This window comes from Hevea brasiliensis, chromosome 6 (assembly GCF_030052815.1).
Source record: "Hevea brasiliensis isolate MT/VB/25A 57/8 chromosome 6, ASM3005281v1, whole genome shotgun sequence".
NCBI classification, from domain to species: Eukaryota; Viridiplantae; Streptophyta; class Magnoliopsida; order Malpighiales; family Euphorbiaceae; genus Hevea; species Hevea brasiliensis.
The window spans coordinates 102,544,166-102,568,046 of record NC_079498.1 but is presented as its reverse complement, the minus strand read 5'-3'; the positions used below and the strand labels follow the sequence as shown (position 1 = coordinate 102,568,046).

At 33.7% G+C, this 23,881-nt stretch overlaps 4 protein-coding genes across 5 annotated transcripts; 2 read left to right on the top strand and 2 right to left on the bottom strand.

Annotated features, from left to right (window-relative positions):
• Positions 1 to 1,235: 1,235 nt before the first annotated feature.
• Positions 1,236 to 6,872, top strand: LOC110645668 (uncharacterized). Of its 2 annotated transcripts, XM_058148927.1 has the most exons (10): positions 1,236 to 1,570; positions 1,703 to 2,308; positions 2,387 to 2,475; positions 3,028 to 3,381; positions 3,695 to 3,877; positions 3,968 to 3,997; positions 4,107 to 4,352; positions 4,589 to 4,810; positions 5,108 to 5,675; positions 6,161 to 6,872. In XM_058148927.1, exons 1-10 carry the CDS (start codon positions 1,438 to 1,440, stop codon positions 6,367 to 6,369), a joined length of 2,640 nt encoding a protein of 879 aa, XP_058004910.1. In that variant the 5' UTR covers positions 1,236 to 1,437; the 3' UTR covers positions 6,370 to 6,872. The 2 variants fall into 2 exon arrangements, with proteins under 2 accessions (XP_058004910.1, XP_021654587.2); XM_021798895.2 differs by having other exon boundaries at positions 1,237 to 1,570; positions 3,695 to 3,997.
• Positions 6,873 to 8,760: 1,888 nt separating this feature from the next.
• On the top strand, positions 8,761 to 9,709 carry LOC110645669 (uncharacterized). The gene has a single exon (XM_021798896.2). It carries the CDS (start codon positions 8,941 to 8,943, stop codon positions 9,559 to 9,561), a length of 621 nt encoding a protein of 206 aa, XP_021654588.2. The 5' UTR covers positions 8,761 to 8,940; the 3' UTR covers positions 9,562 to 9,709.
• A 306-nt stretch (positions 9,710 to 10,015) lies between these two features.
• LOC110645686 (putative Peroxidase 48) lies at positions 10,016 to 13,073 on the bottom strand. The gene is made up of 4 exons (XM_021798911.2): positions 12,594 to 13,073; positions 11,749 to 11,937; positions 11,505 to 11,670; positions 10,016 to 10,894 (listed from the first exon to the last, which is right to left on the bottom strand). Exons 1-4 carry the CDS (start codon positions 12,975 to 12,977, stop codon positions 10,215 to 10,217), a joined length of 1,419 nt encoding a protein of 472 aa, XP_021654603.2. The 5' UTR covers positions 12,978 to 13,073; the 3' UTR covers positions 10,016 to 10,214.
• A 779-nt stretch (positions 13,074 to 13,852) lies between these two features.
• LOC110645682 (kinesin-like protein KIN-13B) lies at positions 13,853 to 19,847 on the bottom strand. The gene is made up of 12 exons (XM_021798907.2): positions 19,409 to 19,847; positions 18,794 to 19,021; positions 18,299 to 18,493; positions 17,912 to 18,013; positions 17,403 to 17,480; positions 17,223 to 17,304; positions 16,682 to 16,841; positions 16,289 to 16,591; positions 15,370 to 15,588; positions 14,922 to 15,270; positions 14,765 to 14,830; positions 13,853 to 14,371 (listed from the first exon to the last, which is right to left on the bottom strand). Exons 1-12 carry the CDS (start codon positions 19,574 to 19,576, stop codon positions 14,192 to 14,194), a joined length of 2,130 nt encoding a protein of 709 aa, XP_021654599.2. The 5' UTR covers positions 19,577 to 19,847; the 3' UTR covers positions 13,853 to 14,191.
• Positions 19,848 to 23,881: the final 4,034 nt, after the last annotated feature.

Here is a 23,881-nt window from a genome sequence, read left to right as displayed (position 1 = left end):
GGGTGTTACATTTGTCTTTTGAAAATTTTAAAATAATTATATTCTTATAATGTGATTTACATATTATTTATATTCATTATACATATTCCTAATTTTAATTTTCTATATATAATTTTTATTATATAATATTATATTATCATAATTTGATTATTTTCAATATCAAATTTAATTTTTTTGTCACAATATTAAATTAGCATGACGATATTTTATTTCTAATTAATATTAGTTACAAAATTATAGAAAGATTTCAATTAAATATCTACCAAATAAATGAAATTATATAAATAAATTTAAAAAATTATACAAGATTGATTGTGCAAATGACAATAAAATAAAATAAAAAAATAGAAAAATTAATCTCTTGAAATATCCAAATAATTTAGGTAGCCTACAACAGTAATATCCCTTATACTTTAATTATTTTTTTTTTATATTTTCAATAAAATTTATGATAGTTTATTTAGTGACCTAATACAATAAAAATTTTATAATTAATAATTTTTAATTCTTATTTTATTATAAAATACATTTTTAAATAATAAAAAATACAATTAAAAATAATTTCTAAAATTAAATATATTTTTAACAATCCCATTATTCCCCTTCTTACTTATATATATATATATATATATATATATAATAAATATTATAGATAATAATTAAAATTTTTCAATATCTTATCAATTAATTTATTTGATAAATTAATAAGTTTTTTTTAATATATGTGTGAATAAAATATTATGCATATATGATAAATTAATTAGATATTTACAATATAAATGTTATAATTTTAATATTAATGGTTCATAATTATTACTTTTTTATAAATCTATATTATAAAAAATTAATAAAATAATTAAAAAAATCATGCAATTATTGATAATAAAATAATTAAATATAATAAAATTTTCTTAAAAATTTAGAGAGCGAAAATAAATAGCTTATATTTAACAAATTTCAATCAATTACTTTAACATATCATTAATCAATTTTTGTGTAAATAAATTTTTTAATTGTATATTTTGATTAATAAAAATAATATTATATAGATCATAAATTTTATTTTAATTTTTATAATTTTTATTAAATAATTGTCCAATCTGACTTAAAAGAAAATATAACATGTAAATGATGGTTGAAAAATAATATATATATAGTTTAAACATAAACTGTTTATGGAGCGGGAAGATGCATGGTGTTCAACAAAATACAATCGGGAATGGGAACTAACAATCACTGCAACCAAACAGGCGCCAAAAAAAGCACAAAACGCTCATTCCCTCTCTCGGTTCTCGCGGGAAAATCAAAATCCTTCCTAGCTCAAAATTCAATTTATTCTGCTAAAGAAATCAGTAGAAAGGTATCAATAAGCCAAAGAAATTCAACAAAAAATCAAGAGAAAAGCAAGAGCAATTGTTACTGTTGGGGAAGAAAGAGATGGAAAACGAAGCAAATGAGCTAAAATTTCCAGGATTTCCATACATACCCTACTCGATTCAGATGGATTTCATGAAGGCACTATATCGCTCTTTGGATAAAGGTGGCGTCTCCATGCTTGAAAGCCCCACAGGTGCCTCTCTCTTTAATTTCTCTCTACCCGGATAGTATTTTTAATTTTTCTCTACTATTTATGAGTTTAAGGGTTTTATTATTTTTTTTTGTGCGTTTTTTTCTGAAATTTAAAGCGATTGTGTTACTATAGGTACTGGGAAAACTCTGAGTATCATATGCAGTTCTTTGCAATGGGTACATGATCAGAGGCAAAAGGAGAGGGACAGAGCAAAAGCTGAGCTTGATCGGAATCAAAGTCAAAGAGATGATGTTGAAATCGGCTCAGATGATGAACCTGATTGGATGAGAAACTTTGTTGCTAACAAAGAAGTTCAAAAACAGGAGAAGAAAGTCAAGAAGAAATTTGGGTTAGGAAAATCAAATGAGAGAAAGAATCAGGATGCAGAAATTATTCCGCTTGTTTTGGAAGAGGAAGATTTTCATGCGAAAAAAGATGAGGTGGGTTTGAATGATGAGGAGTTTTTGTTGGAAGATTATGAAAGTGAAGATGAAGTCACTCTTGGCAGTGGGAAATCAAAGAGGAAGGCTGGAGCATGTTTAGTTAGTTCGTCAAGTGATGAGGAGGAGGAGAAAGATGGGTCTGATGAGGAGGAGGAAAAGGAGTTGAAGATTTATTTTTGTAGCCGGACGCATTCGCAGCTCTCACAATTCATTAAGGAGTTGAGAAAGACCAGTTTTACCAATGAAATAAAAGTTGTATGTTTGGGATCTAGAAAGAATTTCTGCATTAATGAAGGTATAATGGTTTTCTAATTTAGCTATTTGAGTCATTATAGGTGCATGACTAACTTCAGCTTTAACGGTTTGCATTCAGATGTTCTAAAACTTGGAAATGCCACTCGCATTAATGAACGATGCTTGGAGCTTCAAAAGAGCAGAAAAAATGAAGTCTCCAAAATTAAGGTATTGAACATCCATTTGTCAATCTTAATTCAAATCTGATGCATAAATTGGTTTCAAAATGTCAAGCTCTTCATAATTAGGCAGATGCTAGATGCTTGTTCCTCTTTGTGATTACTTTTATGAAACCAAGTACTTTAATATGCGATTGAGCTTTTGGAGTTTAATAATGCGAATTACAGAAAACATGTTTCATTGAATGCCAAATGCTTAATGGATGATGCAGAATGGCATTTGTGTATCACACATGTACACATGGCCTCCATGTGAAGTGACAAATTCTATTTTAAAGGATTCAATAATTATATCAATTATGGACACCATAGTTAAGACTGATTATGTTAGGAGTTGGGACTGCACTATTAAGAAGTCATCCTCTTTTTGGGCATGCTTCATAGTTCATTCAGTAAACTTCTTTCTAAAGAAGGGTTAATGTAAATTTAGTAGCCAAATACCATATAGAACTATTCTAATCTCAATGTATTCAGAAAAATGCTGATAATAAAGTTGTTGCTGGGTTATGAAGATGTTTCTTCACTGATTGAATATTTGCAGAATATAGGTGTGAAGGGAAGATTACGCCGAACCAAGGCTTCTTCTGGATGCCCAATGCTTAGAAAACATAAGCTACAAAGGCAATTTAGAGATGAGATTTCTCAACTTGGAGCACTGGATATTGAAGATCTTGTTCAACTTGGAAGAAGTATGGGAACTTGTCCATATTATGGCTCCCGAAGCATGGTCCCAGCAGCTGATCTTGTGGTTCTCCCATATCAATCTCTTCTATCAAAATCATCACGTGAATTTCTTGGACTGAACTTGAAGAACAGTATTGTTATAATAGACGAGGCTCATAATCTTGCTGACTCCTTGCTCAGCATGCATGATGCAAAAATTACATTTTTAGAGGTATATAAACTGTCATTTCCAGTTGTCTCTAGTTTTACTCATTGTTTCTTTGAAGTCTAGTTGACCAGCTTCATGTATGGCTATTGATCTGTTGTGGCTGCTTTTTAGAATTGGTCCAAGTCCCATTCATTACAAATTGGTTGATCCATTGCATGACCGTAATACACATTGGAAAGTTATACCCTTGTATTACTTGAATTAGAACCTTATAATAATAATAATTGGAGCAAGTTGTGTTGGTACTAACTAATAAAAGTTCTTGATAGAATTCTGACAGGAATCAGTAACCTCTTTTCTTTTGGTCTTTGCTTAGTTGGATCATGTGCATTCTCTCATAGAAAAGTACTTTGGAAGATTTCGCAATCTCTTGGGACCTGGCAATCGAAGATATATCCAAACTTTGATGGTTGTTACTTGGGCTTTGCTGCAGACACTATGCAGTGATAAGGATTTTAGCCTTGTCAATACTTGCCAAGATGAAGGAAGAGCTGCCGAAGTAAAACCCATGTTTGATAGTTCTATCGCCATTAATGATTTCTTATTTTCTCTTAATATAGACAACATTAATTTGGTCAAATTGCTCCAGTATATAAAGGAAAGCAACTTTATCCACAAGGTGAACACTTGTTCTCTCTTTTTATTATCATTGTAAAAATATGCCAACTAATCTTTTATACTTTTGTGGCCATTAATGATTTTTAAGCTTCCTATGATTGTTGCTTCAGGTAAGTGGATATGGAGAAAAGGTGACTAACTTGCAGAAACATTCAGTTCTGAATAACAGTGGAGCATGTGGTGAGGAGTGGAGCACTCTGTCCAGTTTCCGGGCTTTAGTTGATATGTTGGTATCACTGACCAATAATGATGGTGAGGGACGCATAATAATATCAAAATCAAGACCAACATGCTCTGGAAGACAAGGAGGATTCTTAAAGTATGTTATGCTCACGGGGGAGAAGGTTTTTTCAGAGGTTAAGAATTTCTTTCCTTTGTCTTTTTGGACCCATGGAATATTTGAACTCAAATGAAAGGGATAAAGCATGTGCCAATGTTCATACATATATTTATCTTCAATTTGTTAGAAACCAGATTTCTTGAGAATAATAATATAATGATATATTTTACTGAATTAGCAATCACAAATTTTCATTTGCTTTCTTGTCCATCATCTAAATCAAGAAAATACTTTTTCTTGAATATTCTGCAGATTGTGGACGAAGCACATGCAGTTATACTGGCAGGAGGGACCCTGCAACCTATAGAAGAGACAAGGGAGAGACTCTTCCCTTGGTTACCACCAAGTCAGCTGCATTTCTTTTCATGTAGTCATATTGTCCCTCCTGAGAGTATTTTGCCGATTGCAATTTCCCGCGGACCTTCCGGTCAATTGTTTGATTTTAGCTATAGCTCTAGAAGCTCATTAAAGATGGTGAGTATTATGTAGCCTTCACTTATTACTAATCTTCTACTAATTGTACTCTAATTGATCTTTTACATCATCATCATCATCATCATCATTGTCCTAGGAACAATGATCATGAGTTAGTTGATATTTTTTGTATGGTGGGATTTTTCTGGTATTGTTAAATGTTTTCACCCTTGCTAGAAAACATGATTCAAGTGTTGTGGAAAAACTTCATATTCAATATGAAGTTTCATTTTACTCTGAAGTTCTTTTCCTAGAAAATATGGCTGATTAAATTGTGTTGATGAGCATCAATTACAGATAGAGGAGCTAGGTCTTTTGCTTTGCAATCTGGTGGCAGTTGTCCCTGAAGGAATTGTTGTTTTCTTCTCCTCATTTGAATATGAAGGAAAGGTCTATGATGCATGGAAGACATCAGGCATTCTTGAAAGGATTATGAAGAAAAAGCGCATCTTTAGAGAGCCTAGAAGAAATCCTGAAGTGGAACTTGTTCTTAGGGAATACAAGGAAACCATTGATGGATTGTCTACTCGCCCAAAAGATGTAGCGGCTCACAGTGGTGCAATACTCCTAGCTGTAGTTGGTGGAAAGATATCAGAAGGCATCAACTTCAGCGATGGGATGGGTCGATGCATAGTTATGGTTGGACTGCCTTACCCAAACCCATCTGACATTGAGTTGATAGAGAGGGTGAAGTATATTGAAAGTTTGGGAGAATCAAATTCTATGAAAACCCCCAAAATTTCAGTCAGTGATGAATATTTCAGTGGGGATGTTCAGGTTGCTTTCAGTGTCCTAAGGAGTTGCAAGCGAAGAGGAAAAGAATATTATGAAAATCTCTGCATGAAAGCTGTAAATCAATCAATTGGTGAGCAATAATTGCTACATTCTCCACATAAATATGCTAATTGAATAAATGAAAAATCATTTATTGATACTGCCTATTACGTCTCATAACACGTGCATTAGGGTGATGCCTGAGCAACTGCCCTCTAAATATTTTGGATTATTTTTTTTTTAAATAAGCACTGTAATTTTCCATTCAGAAGTAGATTTAAGTTGCTTTGTTTTCTGGGAAGAGATGTTGTTAGTGAGATGTCTATTATCTAGGACTGTCGGGTTAGTTAAGTTTAGATTGGTCAATCAGAACTTTCAATCAACTCACTAAGAACTTGATGAGCATCAACAGAGTAGACTTCAGTAACCAAAACTTTGGCTTGCTTCCTTCAGTATCCATTGCATAAGCACTGCATTTATGCATCTACTTATTGTTATGTCACAAAATTACAATGAATTATGGCACAAAACTGTCTTTAATATCTGGTTTATTTTTCTTTGACTTGCCTGCTTTAGGTAGAGCAATACGGCACATAAAGGATTATGCAGCAATTTTGTTGGTTGATGCTCGTTATGCATCTGATTCCTCAAAAAGAAGCTTCTCTCATCAAACTAACAAGCTTCCACAGTGGATTAAAGATCGTCTTGTTCCCACAACCAATAGCTATGGTGAAGTCCACAGGCTGCTGCATCAGTTTTTCAAATTCAACAAGAAGGGAGAATGACAATAGAAAGTACCGTAGAAATTTTTACTGACATTGAAGGAACAAGACATTATAGAGGCCATTGTTCCGATCTCATTGAAGTGGGATTCTGCAAGGGGTGAATTGGAAATGGGTACCTCAGCCAGTTTTCCAAGAAAAGGTATTTGAGGCCAAGGCAATATCCTTGGATTATATTGTATGATACAGATTCATAAGCTATACAATGTGGCATATCTATTGATATGATTTCAAGTTGGTGAGGCTTGGTGAAATGTCTTGAAGATAGCAGTGGGGAGAAGATGATAATTGCTTCTAGTTTTCAGTGATGGATTTATCATTCAACGGTAAATGTTATGGCCATATAGCTAAAGTATTTATAATGAGTATGAAATTATATCTTATTTTGTGAGATGATATTTAGGGGTTTCCTTTATGTACATAAGTATGGGCCCATGGTTCTTTTGAAAAGGCAAATTATTGACTCATGAATCAAGAGATTTGATAGCATATCCTTATTTCTCTGATCTCTTGCTTCTTTATTCTCTTGGTTTTTTTGTTCTATATCCCTTTTCTTTTCCACTATCCCATATTTCTCTCTTTTCCTACTGGCTCTACAGCAAATACTCGCCTAGGAAATGAAAATATTAAGAATTTTCATGGTGCTTAGCAGACTTATTCCAATTGCAATGTTCTGCATACTATCCAAGGTTTAGGAGTTAGCACTACTAGTAATCTAACACTGCAGCTTTGGGGTGAGATAGTGCTTGCTTTTAGCACTATTTGGACTCAAAAGCTGACAAAGTTTAATTGGTGCTGATACACCTTACAGTGTAGATGAAATAAATTAAAATGCCGCAGCGTTCAGGCCTGCCTCATGCTTCATCTTTACTTCTCAGTGTGGGGATCCAAGTCCTTCCAGCCATCGGTTTGTGGAATATTATCCTTTGATAGTTTTATGTACTTTCACAATCTAAGTGAATAAGTTACAAAATCAAAACCAGTTAGGGTACCTTGGTTTGCCATGTTGAAAAATGCGTCATATGCTGCAGAAATTAATGCCATATGAAGTTGTTGAATTGGTCGAAAGAATGAATCAAAATTCAAGAAAATAGGAGCTGTTTATTATATTTTAAATGTTAAATAGAATTTTATGCAATCTGGTGTGATTTTCTATTGAAATTTCTTGTTTAAAAGCCGTCCTTGAATAATAAAATGAGTTCTTTCTTTTAAAACCAACAGGCCACTACCTTGGTATTAAGATAAAACAGTGGGGAAGATATAGGGTTCCAATCCTACCTCCTTTAAAAAACAGTGTTGGGTGATTTTATTTTCCAAATAGACCCACAACCCTTTATTGTAGAAACATTACCAGCAGTGCATATTCCTATGTGAGCAAACCTATCAACTATATATAGTAAAAAGAAAGTTTATAAAATAAAACTGCAATTTTGAATAAAATTGCTCCATCAGGACTACTGCTATTTTGAATCAAATGCTAATTTTCCTTAGCCAAAAAAGGCAGCTTCATATTATGGCTTGATTTAGCACATTAAAGGTGCAATCTAGTGTATTAGTTTCATGATCAAGCATAATATGCAGTCTTTATCTTTTCAAAAGACTTTGATCTTACATTCTAGTTCAATCCATGCACAAGAATGATTGCTAAAGTTATTAATGTTAGGGCAGTGGCAGGATTTGGACTTGAGCAACTGTGAGAAAGTGACTTCGCCACACAAAAATCTAAATGCACCTTATCTTGATATTAACTATGTGTTGGTCATTAGGCACCAACCTCATAATACACATGGGCCCATCCATCTCTTACATATAAATGCAATTGGGATTCTTCACCCACAATTCCTGTGGCATGGAAGATCAATCAAGGATCAAAAGCACCAACCTAATCACCCTTAAAGAACTCAACTAATATAATCTCAAACAGGCAGGCTTCCCAAAGAAACATTTTACACTGTAGGATTCAAAAAATGGGTAATAGTGATTAAGCAGTAGTTGAATACAAGAATTATCAGAATAAACTTTTTTTCACCGACCCACTACCTTTAGCTTTGTATCTTAATCAATACAGCTGCGCTTTAGACAACAATGGGTCAAAATAAAACATTCATGATTATTTGAATTCCTAAGTCCTTACTCTCAGTATTTTTATTAAGCAACTTTTGCTCAAATAGGGTCACTTTTTTCTTTATGGTAAAGGCAAAATTTGGATGTCTATTCACAGTTTCTCATTGGTAACCTAATGCCTATTCTTCAAAGCATGGCCATCTGATCATCTATGATCATAAAATCCAACGGATGCTATTTGCCAGCTTCAAACAATTTAATATTGGAGAGGGAGGGCAATATAAATAAGGGTGTGGACAAAAAGAAGGCATTCAAGCAAAAGCAGAACAAATATTGCTTTTAGACCCTATATTGCCTTTGTCTCTTGGGGGCCTTAAGAACCTTCAACTGTCTCTTTCTTGTCTGTATACATTTGGAGAAGAGACCAAATAGATTAGAGCTGTGTCTGTTCTTGTAGTTAAAGACGCTAAGGGATCAAATAAGGCGTGCTATATATCCTAGAGCCAGAAGATGCAGCTAAGAGAATCAATTCAGAAGACCAAGACGTTCTTCCACAAGACTTTCCAAAATCTCAAGTCCCTCTGCTTTGGAGGGTATCAAAAGCTGCCCAAGCCCTTCTCATGTGCCACCAGCAGCACAAAGAATCACCACACAGATCAATACTACACTGACTTTTGCAATGAGTGGGAGTGTGATCTAGAAAAGGCAATGAAGAGGAAGAAGAATGGTATCCCGTTATCAAAAGAATTGGCAAGAGAAGAAGATGGATGTAATGGAAGTTCCTTAAAGCTTCCAACGAGTCCACTGAAGAAGAAAGAAGAGGGAATAAAGGAAGAGAAGAGCAAGAAACGTTTCCATTCAAGAAACCAAGAAAAATGCTCAGATAAGAAGAATGAAGGAGGTAATGCACTAGCAAAAAAGATGAAGGAATTGGAAATGATTGATGGGAGTGATATGGAACATGTGTTGGATGTAGAAGAGGCACTTCACTATTACTCTCGTCTTAAAAGCCCAGTATATGTTGACATTGTTGACAAGTTCTTCACTGATATGTACAAACAATTCTCTGTTCCACAGCGGTCTGCCAGCCTCAACAGTTCAAATCGAAGACTTGGTTCAATTAGGATATAGATGGATGCCAATGTTTGTGAGTTCTTCCTTGTGCATATGCATTTGTTTCCTTGTCCTAATTGTTCCTTTAAATATTACAATGAATGTATCTTATTTTGCATTATTGATTTGATATGATATTCAGTTTCTGGATTGCAATTCTTGATCCTATTTAGTTACTGAGAGATGAATATGTTTTAGAAAATAGGAGTTGAAATTTCTCCTGCTCTAAAGGGCTGTGTAGTAAAATGTTTAGTAAAGAATCTTCTCAAATAGATGCAATAAATGGAGTCACAAGATTTGTTTCATTTAGATTTCATTTTTCATACGACATCTAGTCACTAGACGTCTCCTCTGCAAATGATCATAAAGCCAGCGAAACATTGCGTACCCTATAGGTAGAGAAGCTGCACATGATCCAAATTAAAGGCTTATAAGGGTGTGCTAATTAATGAGACCATCAAGCACCTTGGAAAAAAAATCATTTATATTTATAGATTTTGTTGAACAAGTATTTGATTGTTAGCCTTTAATCTCAATACTAAATTTACAAGGTAACAACAGAAATCCATCCATATCTTGAAAATTCCAATTCATGATCGCAAAATCCCAAAAATCGGTGTAGGAAAGCTGCAAAACTAATATAATCTTCCTTTCTCCTACTCGATCTTCTCTCATGCCACCCTTGAACAATTAAGCCGTACCTGACCTGCTGAACCTGTTAAGACATGGAGATCTGAGAGCTTCATCATTGCCTGGGCAAAGTCTCGGAGGAACAAGCTGACATCTGAAGCATATGCTTTGACCCAAATCCCAGTTTCTTCCCCGGACATTAGTTGCTGGTCAGAATAGAGGATTCCTCTACCTTGCAGAAGACTGTGGTAGTACACTGAGCCAAAATCTATTCCAGGTCCCTCATAGGCCATATTGATTCCCGGACCCTCCAGTGAAGACTGTAGTGAACCTTCATATGAAACTGATGGTTTTGTAAATGATGTTGGTGAGGAAGATACTGAGCCTTGGAAAGAAAGTGAAGGTGCTGATGATGATGAAATTTCGCCCATCCTTCCTGGCTTCTCAGAAGATGATGGTGATCCATTACAGGAAGGTGATGCAGCCGTTGATGACGACTCCAAGATGTCAAAGGAAGCTGGTGGTGCTGATGAAGATGGCACTGAGGCATCAAAGAAAGGTGATGCGGCTGGAGTCACTGACACATTGCTGTTGTTGCATCTTGACCTTATTTGGTTAAGGAATTGAGGATCAAGAGAGGGATCAGGCTTATTAGTCCCACCAAAGTTGTAGAGACGGTTTTCGAAGAATTTGCAGTGGATCATTCCAATGCTGTGAGCACCTAGAAGCAAAACAAAGAAACAATTAGAAACATTTAGATCCTAGGTTGTTACAAAATGCATAGTTGTTCAGTAAGAACATGAAAAGTAACAATATTTTGACAAAACTGAGTCTAATCAAGCACACAAATCTGTGGCTTCACGGACATAGACAGAAGGTGCTAACACGTGAAGAAATCCATTCTACAGAACGAAAATTCTAGCCGGCTTTAACAGATTACCCATCTCAATTCACATCAGAGGTATTAATTTCCAAATAATAGATTAATAAATATAAGTTTTCTATTAAAGCAAGAAAAACTCTGTGTCAACTAAACCTGGAGCAAGCTTTGTTTAATGGGAATAATTCTCTTTTCAAATCGTAAAAACAATACATAGAAATAGAAAGTTTTAACAACCAATGCATTATGAAACCTTTTATGGATAATGATGTTAAAAAGGGAAGGAAAAAAAAAGGAAGTTCTAATCACTGGAATTTAATGGGTGTTAATTAAGACCTCAGACCATTGCAGAGAATCATATAAGCTACAAAGATCAATTGCACAAAGATCAATGAAGAGGTTGCATGTCACCAATTGGGTATGGAACACAAATAAAGGGTAAGAATAATACCTAAGAGACTGACGGTTTCTCTTTCATCAAAACCCCTAGATGCAAAAGATGCAAGGGTTTCAGATAGATCAGCTAGAGGTGAAGGAAGCTCGTATGTAGCTATATCTGGGAAAGAGCGAAAACCATCTCTTCTGCCAGTTAATAATGGATAGAATGGGCCACCGGCCTGAAATTCACAAATTAAATGAGACACTAGGAGATAGATACAAAGAGAGGAGGTGGAGGGTGGGACTGAGATACATACCTGAACAATACCTTCTCTGGCCGCTAAAACAACAATATCAGCACAAGAAACAACACCAGGGCATACTTCTTCAACCTGTGACTTGATTATGTCAATTATATCAAATCCCTTAAGATTTTCGTTGGGGGTAGAATCTTTTTCAGATTTTAAGTCTTCAGCAGCATCCAATAGAACAGAAGCATCACACCCCTGCACAATGATTACAAATCAACTGAATCAACATTTTTTGGCAATTGAAAGCAACAAAGGTTCAGTTAGCAGAAAATGAAACACAGAAATACAAAACGAGAAGACAAGAAAACCCCAGAATGGATCACAATGTGAACAAAAATAGTGAACCCAAAACAAAATCTACAAGAAAGGATTTTGGCTTCATCACATGACTGCAATTATATAGGTTCTACAAAAGCACTGGTTAAAATTGGAAACCCAAACCCGCAATAAAATGAAAATCAGAACAGAACTCACAGCAGAGAGTAGAACTATGACCAAGGAATAAAAAAAATGAAAAATTAAGTTAATGGAAACTGTATTAATCACATCAATACCAACAGAAATAACAAACAAAATGATCAATAGGAAATGGGCAAATCTGGAAAATTTAAAACCCCTGATTTAACGGGCAATAAAAACACACTTACTTCCAGATCAACAACAAATTACAAATCCTAGCAAAAAGACTACGACAAAACCCACATCAAGTCCATCAACAATTGAGAATTAATCTCAGATTAAGGGAAACAGACACAAAGAACAAGAAAACAAGCAAAAAAGCCATAAGTGACATACACCCATATCAATTTGAACAAGAAACGGGAATCCCAATAGAAAAGAAAGATGATCACCTCAACGAAACAATCATGGAAAGCAAGCCTCAAGAGTTCTGCAGCCACACTGGACCGAACCTTGTAAGTTTTCCGAATCACCTCTCGAATGATTTTCTCAGCTTGTGGGCAGGAAACTCGATAAAAATCATACTCCAGTGACCGTTGAGGATGGCCTTCTTCTTCTTCCTCCATAGACAAGAACATCGAAGGATACAAATCCCAGGAGGAAGAAGACCAATATTCGGCGATTGATGATAAGCCTTTCTTGGTCTCCGCATTTTGATTCTTGAGGGAAATCAAAATACAGAGAACAAATATGAGAAGGCTCAGTTTCCTCATATTTGCCGCTTCAAAGATTGAATTTACCATTTCTCTTAATTGGAATTTCTTTGAACTTACCATTTCTCTTAATTGGAATTTTGTTTGGTTTGATTTTCTCTTATCTTCTCTTATGTTTTTCGTGGGTTTGTACTTTTAGAGAAAGAGCGCAGGGGAGCAGAGTAGTACGTGATGAGTTGCAGAAAATTTTAACCGGAGGGTGGGAAATGGCGGGAATGGGAGGTCAGATGACTAAAATGCCCTTGTAACTGATCGTTTGTTTAGGAGGTTTTTAAAGGGATGGATTTTGATGGGACGAGAATGCCCTTGCATTGGTTAGCAAGGTTTGGCTGATATTGGCTGTGGACTAATTGACTTGGATCATGTGGTGGCCAATGGCCAATACAATGGATGGAAGTATTAGATTAAAATATTGTTAGGGTTCATCATACCCGTTAGATTAGAACTAGATGGCAAAAGCAGAGTATAGACACTAAAATCATCATATTCAAATTAATATTTTCTATTTCAAACCTAATTAAAATTTATTTTAAACTCATTTATTATTCTGATAATAATTCAACTCATTCAAATTTATATTTTTTAATTAATAATTTATTTAATTTTTTTTATTTTAAAATGTTATAATTTTATAAAATATTTAAATTTTTATTTATTTAAAATATAATATATAAAATTTATCAATATTATAATTAAATATATTCTATATTTAATTAGTTATTTATATAAATACTCAAAAAAAATATTATTTTTTAAAATTAAACAACTCCACTGATTATATATCATCTAATTAGATTTTCAAAAATATTCAATTCTTTGCCATTTTTAGTTAGAGCACCCATATTCTTTTTACTTTTTTCCACAAGAGAAGGCCGAAATAGTTCATGATCCAACGATCTTGGAAACTTTGTCTCGAGCAGCAGAAAACAAATAAAACATAGTAAACAAGTATTCCATTAATGAATCAAATTGTTGTGCATCATAGCTTTACATGAGCTCGCCAAATGGCATGTAATCCAATGCTTGCCTGTAACTAGTTAAGCAAATTTAAAGACGATTAAGCCGGTAGTATGATATGAAACGAGAGATGGGACCTTAAATCAATCTCCGATCCCTCAAACCAAATAAAGAATACAAGAGATACACAATGGCCAGTAACTCATCCAGCAATCACACAAAATGCATATACCCAAATCTCACTTCCAGGCCGACAATCTTGCAACCGACTATAAAAGATAGAGCTATTCATCATGGCATTCAACAATACTTCAAAGAGATTAGTACCCAGAAGAAGATACTAAAACATTATGCTCCTTCAAAAGCTTCTGAAAATGCGCCAAACGATTTTGTAATTGGAGTATTCCTGCAGCCTTCTGAGAAAGAATGGCATTCAATCTAGTAATATAATCATCGAGCTGATTCCCTGGTTGGTCTGCTTCAACCAGTAGGTTCATCTCCTGAAAATGACAATAGACGTTCATAAATATTCATACAGATTTTCTTCTAACACAAAAATCCTCAAAATGAATGGAAACAGCAGATCCAAAAACTCAGTGAAGTTGGTTTGCCAACAAAATGTGTCATGTCAGGTTTTCCCAAACAATTACAGCTTTGCCAATTTTCACAATAGAGAATCCATTAGAATTCACATCTTGTGGCATGCTGAACTTATTTTGATCAGCACATCATAAGCAATAACCAATCTCCATCCCATCCAACTTATTCACCAGAAATAAAGGACCCAAGGACCATGGAGAATATGTGCTACGAGTGAAAATAAAAGAATATGGACTTGAGGCTCAGGTACAACTACAATAATAAAATTTGAGTGATTTGGCCACATCATATACCTCTCTAACAATGTTCATGGTCTCCTCCACCTGTTTTCTATGAGCATTTATGAGATCCTCCTCTTCCTGAGAATACGAAACAAGAGTTTTCATGTGCCATCTTAGGTTTTTTTATATCCAATAGAACTCCATACACATTCATTATTTTCTAAATTACCTGTAGCAAAGCATTTAAATCATCATCTGAATGTGAGTTCTTAAGATCCGATTTTGACAGATCCTTCCATTTTGTCTGACCATTGGGTTTCCATATTTTATCCTCTGAAGTTGATAGATTGTATGATTCCACTTTCCCATTCTCCTTCCATATTGGTTTCTCTTGTTCATAGGAGTCTTCAGATGCATCAAAATCATCTCTTTCGTCTTGTTCAGCCCATGCATCAGTGTCATCCTCAAAGGTAGATGTAGCAGGTAAAACTGAGGATAAGGGCACAGTGGTCGATTCCTTTAAGGTTGAAGATAATATGTCCTTCTTTGGAGCATTTCCTTTTGAAAGACTCTTCACTCTGGAATATAATTTTCAAAGAAATGAATTCAGGCATCACATCACGATAAATTAAAATCAGTGCAACATACTTTTTATAGTTCAGATCATTTTCATTCACCTGTCTGCATATCTTAAGGTGTTGAGGGTATGTTCACATGATCCTGAGCTTGGCGAAATGCAGGATACCATGACAGTGCGGGAATTGCCAACGAAAGAATCCCTCAGAACCTCAGTCAATTTACTGCCTCTGAAAGGAATATGACTCTTGTCATTGTCAAGAGCCCTTATGCATTCCTTCAATGCAAGTAAACTCTTGTTGATCTCTGCACCTTCCATTCTGCATCATTTATAAGAAATAACCAAATCAAACAAACTAATACACAAAGATAATTTTCCATCATAAAGAAAATCACCAGCTGATGTTATGATCGGAAAAGACAAGAACTAGGATACAGCGTTCAGCTGCAATTGTTAAATATCAGTGTAGTTAAAACACCCTCTGTTCCACTGTGAATGACCCAGTGATTAGCAAAAGATAATTAAGTGGTTCATGTAAAATAAAGTCGACAAAATAAGACAATTTAAAGGGCAGTAAACTACATCTATATTCAATATCTCATTGCAATATAGTTCTCTTAATATTTTTATCCAAATTAAGTTGTCAATCATGGCAATTTGTTGCTGCAGAGTTGTCGTGAGACAAGTCCAGTATTTATGGTGCTTCACAATCCAAGTTTGCTTCAAATCTGCCATTAATGGTAAAATGTTTCTTCTTTTATTTGCCAACCATCCAATCCAGTGATCTCTGAAATATCAATTTCTAGCGCTAAGTTGAAGCTAAGTGAAGATCTTAATATATGCAGTTTAACACACTATAACAAGTTCTGATCCACATGCATTACATCCGCAAGTGCATGTGCCTGTGTATAACTCTTCCCTTGTGACCACCATTGTGTGGAACAGAAATTTTAATTTTCCTCAGAGGTTTTGCCTGTGGTATTCTGAGAAACACGAAAAGATAAAGACGTACATTCTACCTTGTCTGTTTATCATTATCTGTGGTATCTGCACCACGTTCACTTCCAGCAAGGTCTATAAAGGAGAGCTTGCCCACCAGACGTGGAGGCTTTGACTCGCTGCCATCAACTGACCTCTTGATAGCAAGTTGAAGTATAGCATGTGAACGAGAGGATTCCTCATTTGCACCTGTCGTGCCAGTACTTCTAGTAGCATTTCCTTTCTCAATTAGGTCCCCAATTGTCTCTACATCTGATACTTTGTACTCTTGCAAACCAACAATGCAGACTTGCTGCTTGCCATCCTCTCTCATGCAAAGTTTTCTGCAGAAGCAGAAATTCAAATTAAGCCAATTCAGAGCCTAAGTGAAAGCTACATGACCAGACCAGACAATGAAAGACTATGCCCCTTACTTCCGATCACTGAGAAGATCAAATAGTTTTCCTCCATATATTTCGAAGAAACTCACAAATAGCTGAAACCCTTGATTCCTATAAGTGTGATGCATCAACCTCAAAATATCCCGTGAAGCCTTGAGAGGTAATGGTTTCATAGTATAGGTTTTTCCACTTCCTGATGAGACATGACAGAGTCAATACAAAACTGATTTTCAAGTAATAATCTCACTTCTTATTTTATACCATTAAATAAGCAATTCAATATACTTGACTTGGAAAAGAACACGCAATTAAAGAATAGGGATTCAATGGACAAAACTCAAAATGGTCGGGGGGTTGAAAGTGGGTTTTCTAGTGATTCAAAATAAGGTACAAAACTTTTTTTATCTTACTGACAAATCACACATGACTATGGAATATAATTCAGCATGATTTAGTGACTTAAGAAAATTAAGTAAATAATATAAATACAATTTCCCAAAGAAATAATCCTCAAATGATCATTGTGCAAAACCAAGAATAATATCTATCCAGTATTTCAGGCATAACAATTCACCTGTTTGCCCATATGCAAAGCAAGTTGCTTTTGTGCGCTGAAAAATTATTGGAACTATGGGCTCCACTGTCTCACGATATACCTAAACAAAATAATTAGCAATCAACATATGCTAAGAAAAGACTTGCATTTTGAAGAGTTATTCTTCAATCTTCTTAATTTCTCCATCATTATACTTACCTCATCATTTGAGACTTCCTCATTCAGCACTGCATCAAAGACAAATTCATGTTTCTCAACATATTCTGTTAGATCAACCTGCAGAATATTGATATCTAAAATTATTAGAAACAGCCTCCAGATGGACTATTATCATATCAAATATGAGTCAGCCTATAATAAGCCAAGCAAGACAATAAACAATGGTTCTTATAGAAAGAGTCTAAGTTAATAATTAGATGCATGTTTATCATGACAACATTTGAATATCCCTTTCTGGTTGCTTATGTATCAAAACTTCACATCATAGCAAATCTTCATTCATGAAATCCCATTTATGTCTTAAGTTTGACAGACTTTGTCCTGGCTTTTTCATTCACATTTCCTTCAAGATTACCAGAGGGAAGAAATTTGGGGAAACTTAGATCCAAGATTGACTGAAATGGTTTTGATCTATTTACTTTTTATTTGACTTCTTCATCATGTTATAATCTTGAGCTAAAGAGGGTGAAATCACCATTGACACATACCTTGAGCTTGGTCTCATGAACTGTTACAGAATTGGAATGTGTTTCTATTATATCTTCTTCATTTTTAGCCAGCTCTTTTTTATTCAATGGTCTCTTGCGCACCTGCATTGAAAAGCATTACTGGTGAATAACAAAAATTAGTACTCGAACATTTATCTTCCAAGTAGGTCAGACAATGCCCAGAGAAGAAACATTTTAATGCTTCTGCTGAGAAAGTAACTCTAAAAATGTGAATCAGGAGCAATTATCAAGGTCCACAGCTATCAATGATTCCCATTTAACCTTCCAGATGGTGCACATTGTATTTATGTAGGGCAAAGAATGGAAAGGTAACCAGTAAGTGAAAATCAGATACGGTGGCATACAAAATAAATTGAGAGAATATACCACAACTTTGATCTTCGCAACAGAACTGCCTTTCTCTTTGTCTGCAGCAAAGCTCTTAAGGAGATTGTTATCTGGTAAAACAGGAGCTCTGCCAGTCTGCTTGTTGGTTGAAATATAAGGTTCAGAGTCATCAAAGCTTCTCCCCCGAACAGGATGAAACAGAGAGGAACTATCATACAGTCCAGGAACTGGCATCTAACCACAAAGTAGTAATAATAAAATGAGCAGCAAATGCATATCACTTGATTTCAATATAAATTCTCAAATTTACAATGGCATGTATAAATAAATCTAAGGAGCAAAAAAAGCTATAATATGATTCTTGAACTTAACAATTTAAAATTCTTTTGCGATTCCAAGTTCAAATCTGTTCCAGGTGTAACTACACATGTTCCCGATGCTAAAAGTAAATCAAAGAAAAAAAAAGAACTTCAATTTTTAGCTGAAAAACAGAGTACACATCAATATATGTATATATAATAACAAGAGACCTACCTCAGGAAGCAGCTCAGTGTCGAAGGAATGCAGATCTAAAAGCCCAGGACTGAACTCACTTGGAGAGGCTTCGCCATTCTTCCTCTGGCTAGATGACCGTGAACTGACAGGAGGCGTTGTGGGCTCTACATAAAACTCATTTGATCCGTTAAAACTCCTCTGGGCATTGCGGTACATTCTCATCCCCTGCCCTCCTCCTCCTCCTCCACCACCATAGAAATTATAGTCCTGTTTAAAGTATCAATCACAAAACAGCACAACCAAACAGCTGAAAAACATTAGCCTCAGATCTATCAAATTCGTCAAATGAGCTGCCGTCCCAGTAGATTTTGGGATAATCCGAAATCAAATTTCATTGCAAAAATTGAACAAATTCAACAAACGATCACAAGCAGATTCAACAGATTATTTATTTATTTTACTTCCACATTCCTGAAAACCAAACAATAGGAAACAGTTAAATTTTCCAAATATTCAGATCTGTAATTTTCGCTCCATCTAAAACCCTTTTCTCAAATATAGTTTTTTAAAAAACCCATTTAAATCCCCATAAAAACTAAACAAATTAAAATTTTAAAATTTCAAAAAGGTACAATAAGATTACAGAATTAAAACCTGAAGAGGAGGGATGGAAGAAGAAGAGGAATTTTGAAGGTGTTGAAGACCAGCAGATTGAAGCCATCTACCATTAGAAGAAGAGTCTAAGAAATTATCAGAGTACTGTCTCTGGTGATGCACCGCTGTAGCTCCAGATCTCTGTCCCTGCCTTCCCATTCCGCTCATATTTCCTTAATCTCTGTGTGTAGGCGTCCTTTTAAAGCCAAATCAAACCCAATCAGTAAATGAATTCTTTATGTATCGATCAATGAATATATATTTAGAGAGTATATAAAAATGAAGCAATGTCGAAGCCTCGCTTATGTCTCACTAAAAGCAGATAAATGCTCTAATCAGAGCTTCTCTCCTCTCTTACTTCGATGCTTGTCCCTTTCCCCCTCTCTCCTCTATAAAGTATCTCTCTTTCTAAATTCAAATCAGAATGAGCCCCCCCCCCCCCCACCCCCTCTTCTCTCTCTCTCTCTCTCTCTCTCTCTCTCATAGCAAGTGAGAAATTAGTAGAAAACAACCATTTTACTATGGTTATTAAATTCATTATAAAAGTCATTTTAATAATTATATTTAATAAAAATATATTAAATTTCATAATAATAATAAGAACTGCTCGCCCTCTGTTTTTTTAGGAGGCAAAATGGCAGTAGTGAGAGATTTATTCAAACTTGATATTCTTGTTTCAAAATGAGAGTTAATAACAAATTCTCTCTCCCTCCTCATCCCATTGTCTTTAAAATCTTTTGGTTAAATCTGCTTCTCGCCATCGATTGACGATAATAAACCTATATGGAATTCCACGTAAAAAGACAAGATTAGCCCTCTGTTTAGGATGAAGTAAAGTTAAATAAGACTTTTTAAAGTAAGATTTTTCGAAATTTTTTAAATTTTATAATTTTTTATTATTTGAGAGGATGGTAAAGTAAAGTATGATTTAATAATTTATTATGTTTGATTAAGAGGTAAAGTAAATGAAGGTTTTTATATGTTAATAATAAAAATATTTTTGTTATTAAATTTAAAATTTATTAAATAAAATTAGTATTTTATTATAATGTATGAATTAATTAATATCAAAGCCATCAAGATAAATTAATATCTAATAAATGGATTTAATTAATATCCTTGTATCATGGGGTGTGCCAATTTTTGTAGACTTTTTGAATAAAAATAAGAACATATTTTACATATGATTTTGTAAAATTAATCTTTAAAAAAAGTCAAAATAAATCAATAGGCTTGTACATTTTTATTTTCAGAACTACAACCGAATTACAAGTGTTTAAGCCACCTGAATATAATGATTTATGTAACTTTTCTGGTCAAAAAATTCTGAACTATTACATAAAATATTTTACGATGTAAAATTTCATAAATAATAATATTATATAAAATTCATTAACTAAAGTAAATGACACTCATAAATAAAAATATTAATATAATGTAAACATATTATCCTGGTTACAAAATGTCCACAAAACAAAAAAAAAAATTACCTAATTGCATTTCATTGCATTTATTCAACTCTCAACTTAACTAATTTCATAGTGCATTACCACCAATCATGTCCATCAACAAGTCTTTGCAATTTTCCCAAAGACATCCAAGTAAAACTCTTAACATTCCAGGCTTTTAAATAAGAAAAAGATAAATAAGTAGATATGCGATTTTATTCAACTCTCAAATCAACTAAAAGACTCCACACATCACTTTTCGGTATTGGAAGCTGACTAAATGTTATGAATTCAGAAGCTGAATTCATAATAGTTTCTGACATTTTATCAAGTCCTTCCTTGATTAGCATTGTTGTATCATCAACAGGTTTATTCTTAGCCTTCTTATATATATAGGAATTTGCAACCTCAAAATGAGCTCGAGATCTCATAGTTGCTTCAGGAGATGTCAAAATTTCAACATCATCATTACAATTTTCTACATTTTCTAAATTTATTTCTTGTTGAGATACCATGAAATCAATGCTATCTATGGTATCTATTGATTGAAATGCACCATATTGTTCTCCCCTATTGCTTGTTTTCCTTCGCCTTATTTTTGATGCAGTTTCACTGTAGCCCTATCTTGACCATATAAATTGCACTAACTTTTCATAATTTTGAATAGACTTGTTCTTCCATTCAGCAGCATCAGGTTTAACCTTGAAATAATTAAGATAAATTTTTAACGTGGAACTACATAAATAAAAATATCACCAAAAAAAACCTTAAGAAAACATATCTCGATCAACTTTTCCCATACTTCAGGTTCAGCATTCCACTTTTCATTAACTAGATCCCAAGCAAAGTCGCTCAACCCATTCTTAAAAACATCATAACATATTTGAAATGACCTTTTTATATTTTTCAAGCGATTTTGGATTTTTTTTCTTTATCTAATGGTTTGTCAGAAAATTTGTCTTTCATTTCTTTCATAATATTATTCAATGCATGTGTAGTAAAGGTTCCATTAACTCTATTTCCCAAAATATGTTGATGCAAGTATGCATCAATAATAGCATCATCCATTCGCAATATCCAATTGTATTGACTATCTCCATCATTTTCACGCACATTCTTTTTACCTTTTGGCATCCTTATAACTATATAAAAATAACCAAACTATCATTAATTAATTTAATAAGCAATTAATTATTAAAATATGAAAACATTGCATAAGAAAAATACATAATATTTAAAGAGGCAAAATATCAATTGACATATGTTAATATTGTATAGAAAAAGACAACAAAACCAATAAGCAAACTAATTAAAGTATCAAAAAAGGTCATGTCTAAACATTAAACCATACAAATAGAAACCATAATTAAAATATTTCTCAACATCAAATGTATTCTGCCCATATATTATTTGCTATGGAATCTCTTAGCAATTCTCCTCTAATTGCATCTTCATTATCATCTCTATTGGTGTGACAACAATGCTCTTGTGGGCTACTATGGTTATTAAGTTCATCATCAACCTCAACAAGTATATCCATATCTGAATTTACACCAATCAAATAATTATGCAAAATATAACGAGCCAAAATAATTTCTTTTTGTGTATCAACACCATAATGTGGCTCTGTTGAACTTGTTATGATGGGGAATCGCTTCTTCAGTACACTAAATGCCCTTTCTATTGCATTCCTTAAATATGCATGCCGAAGATTAAATAATTCATGTGCATTTTGTGGTGGATTTATTGAATACTCTTTCAAGTGATAATGCTCTCCTCTATAAGGTGTAATAAGTCCACTCCTCAACATGAACCCAGTATCAACAAGATAGTATTTTCCTAATAAAAAACCCATTATCATTAAAATTGACATAGTATATGAAACCTATATTAAATTTGTAACAAATACTACCTTGTGAAATTTTTATGGGGTACTCTCTAGTTAGTGCATTTCTCATAATTCTCGAATCAGATGTTGTTCCTTCCCAATTGGGCAACACATAGTTGAATTTCAAATCAAATGTACATGTGGCTAACACATTTTGTGTTAGATAATCTTTCCTCCCACGATATTTAGGAGCTTCTTTACGAGTAACTTTCACTCAGATATGTATTCCATCAATTGCTCGTACACAATCCTACATCCAAATTTCTATCAGTATCATGTTAGTAAATTGATAACTAAATATGATTAAGAAATTGTATTCACCTTGAAGAATGGGAAGAGCCTATTACTGTTGAATATTTCTAGTGAAATTTGTGATCTATCAGGTTGTTTGAGAAATTTCTCCTCTAACTCTAATATAGCTCTTGTGACGTTGTGAAAATGACAGCTAATAGTCTCTCTAGATCGACAAAAAAAGAAATCAAGTACACGATTGGAAACATTATGTCCCAATAAGTATAATGTTTTTGCAACTTGTTCTTCAATAGAAACACGTAATGTTGGCCTAAGACTGTCATCTCTAACTAATATGTCACACAAATCCACAAAAGCTTTAGGACCCATTCTTATTATACTACGGGTTTGATCATCTGTGCTAATTTGTGTTATTAGATATACTCTTCTTTTTTCTCCTTCCAATCTTATAGTATGATTGTCTCGCATTGTGTCGCCTTTGTATCTCATATCAATACACAATGAGCCCAATAGCATGCGCAACTGATTTATGGTACAATCGAATCAATTTAATATAAACATTATCTTCAATGTTTTGACTTCCCATCTATAATAAAAATTTATATAAATTATAAATAATTGAAAATATTAATGCATAGAAAAAAAAAGTTAATCTACAAATGATGCAAATTCTAAAAGTAAAAGTAATTATAAAATAAACTAAAGATGTGTTTGGTATCGTTGTTGGTTTTTCATTTTTTATTTTTTAAAAACTGAAAAAATATTTTCAGTTTTTTATTACTTGTGTTTAAAAAACTGTTTTGTTTATTATTATTTTTTGTACATGCAAAAATGTTTTAGTTTGTACAATGTATATCTATTTTAAAAAATAAATAATACATATAT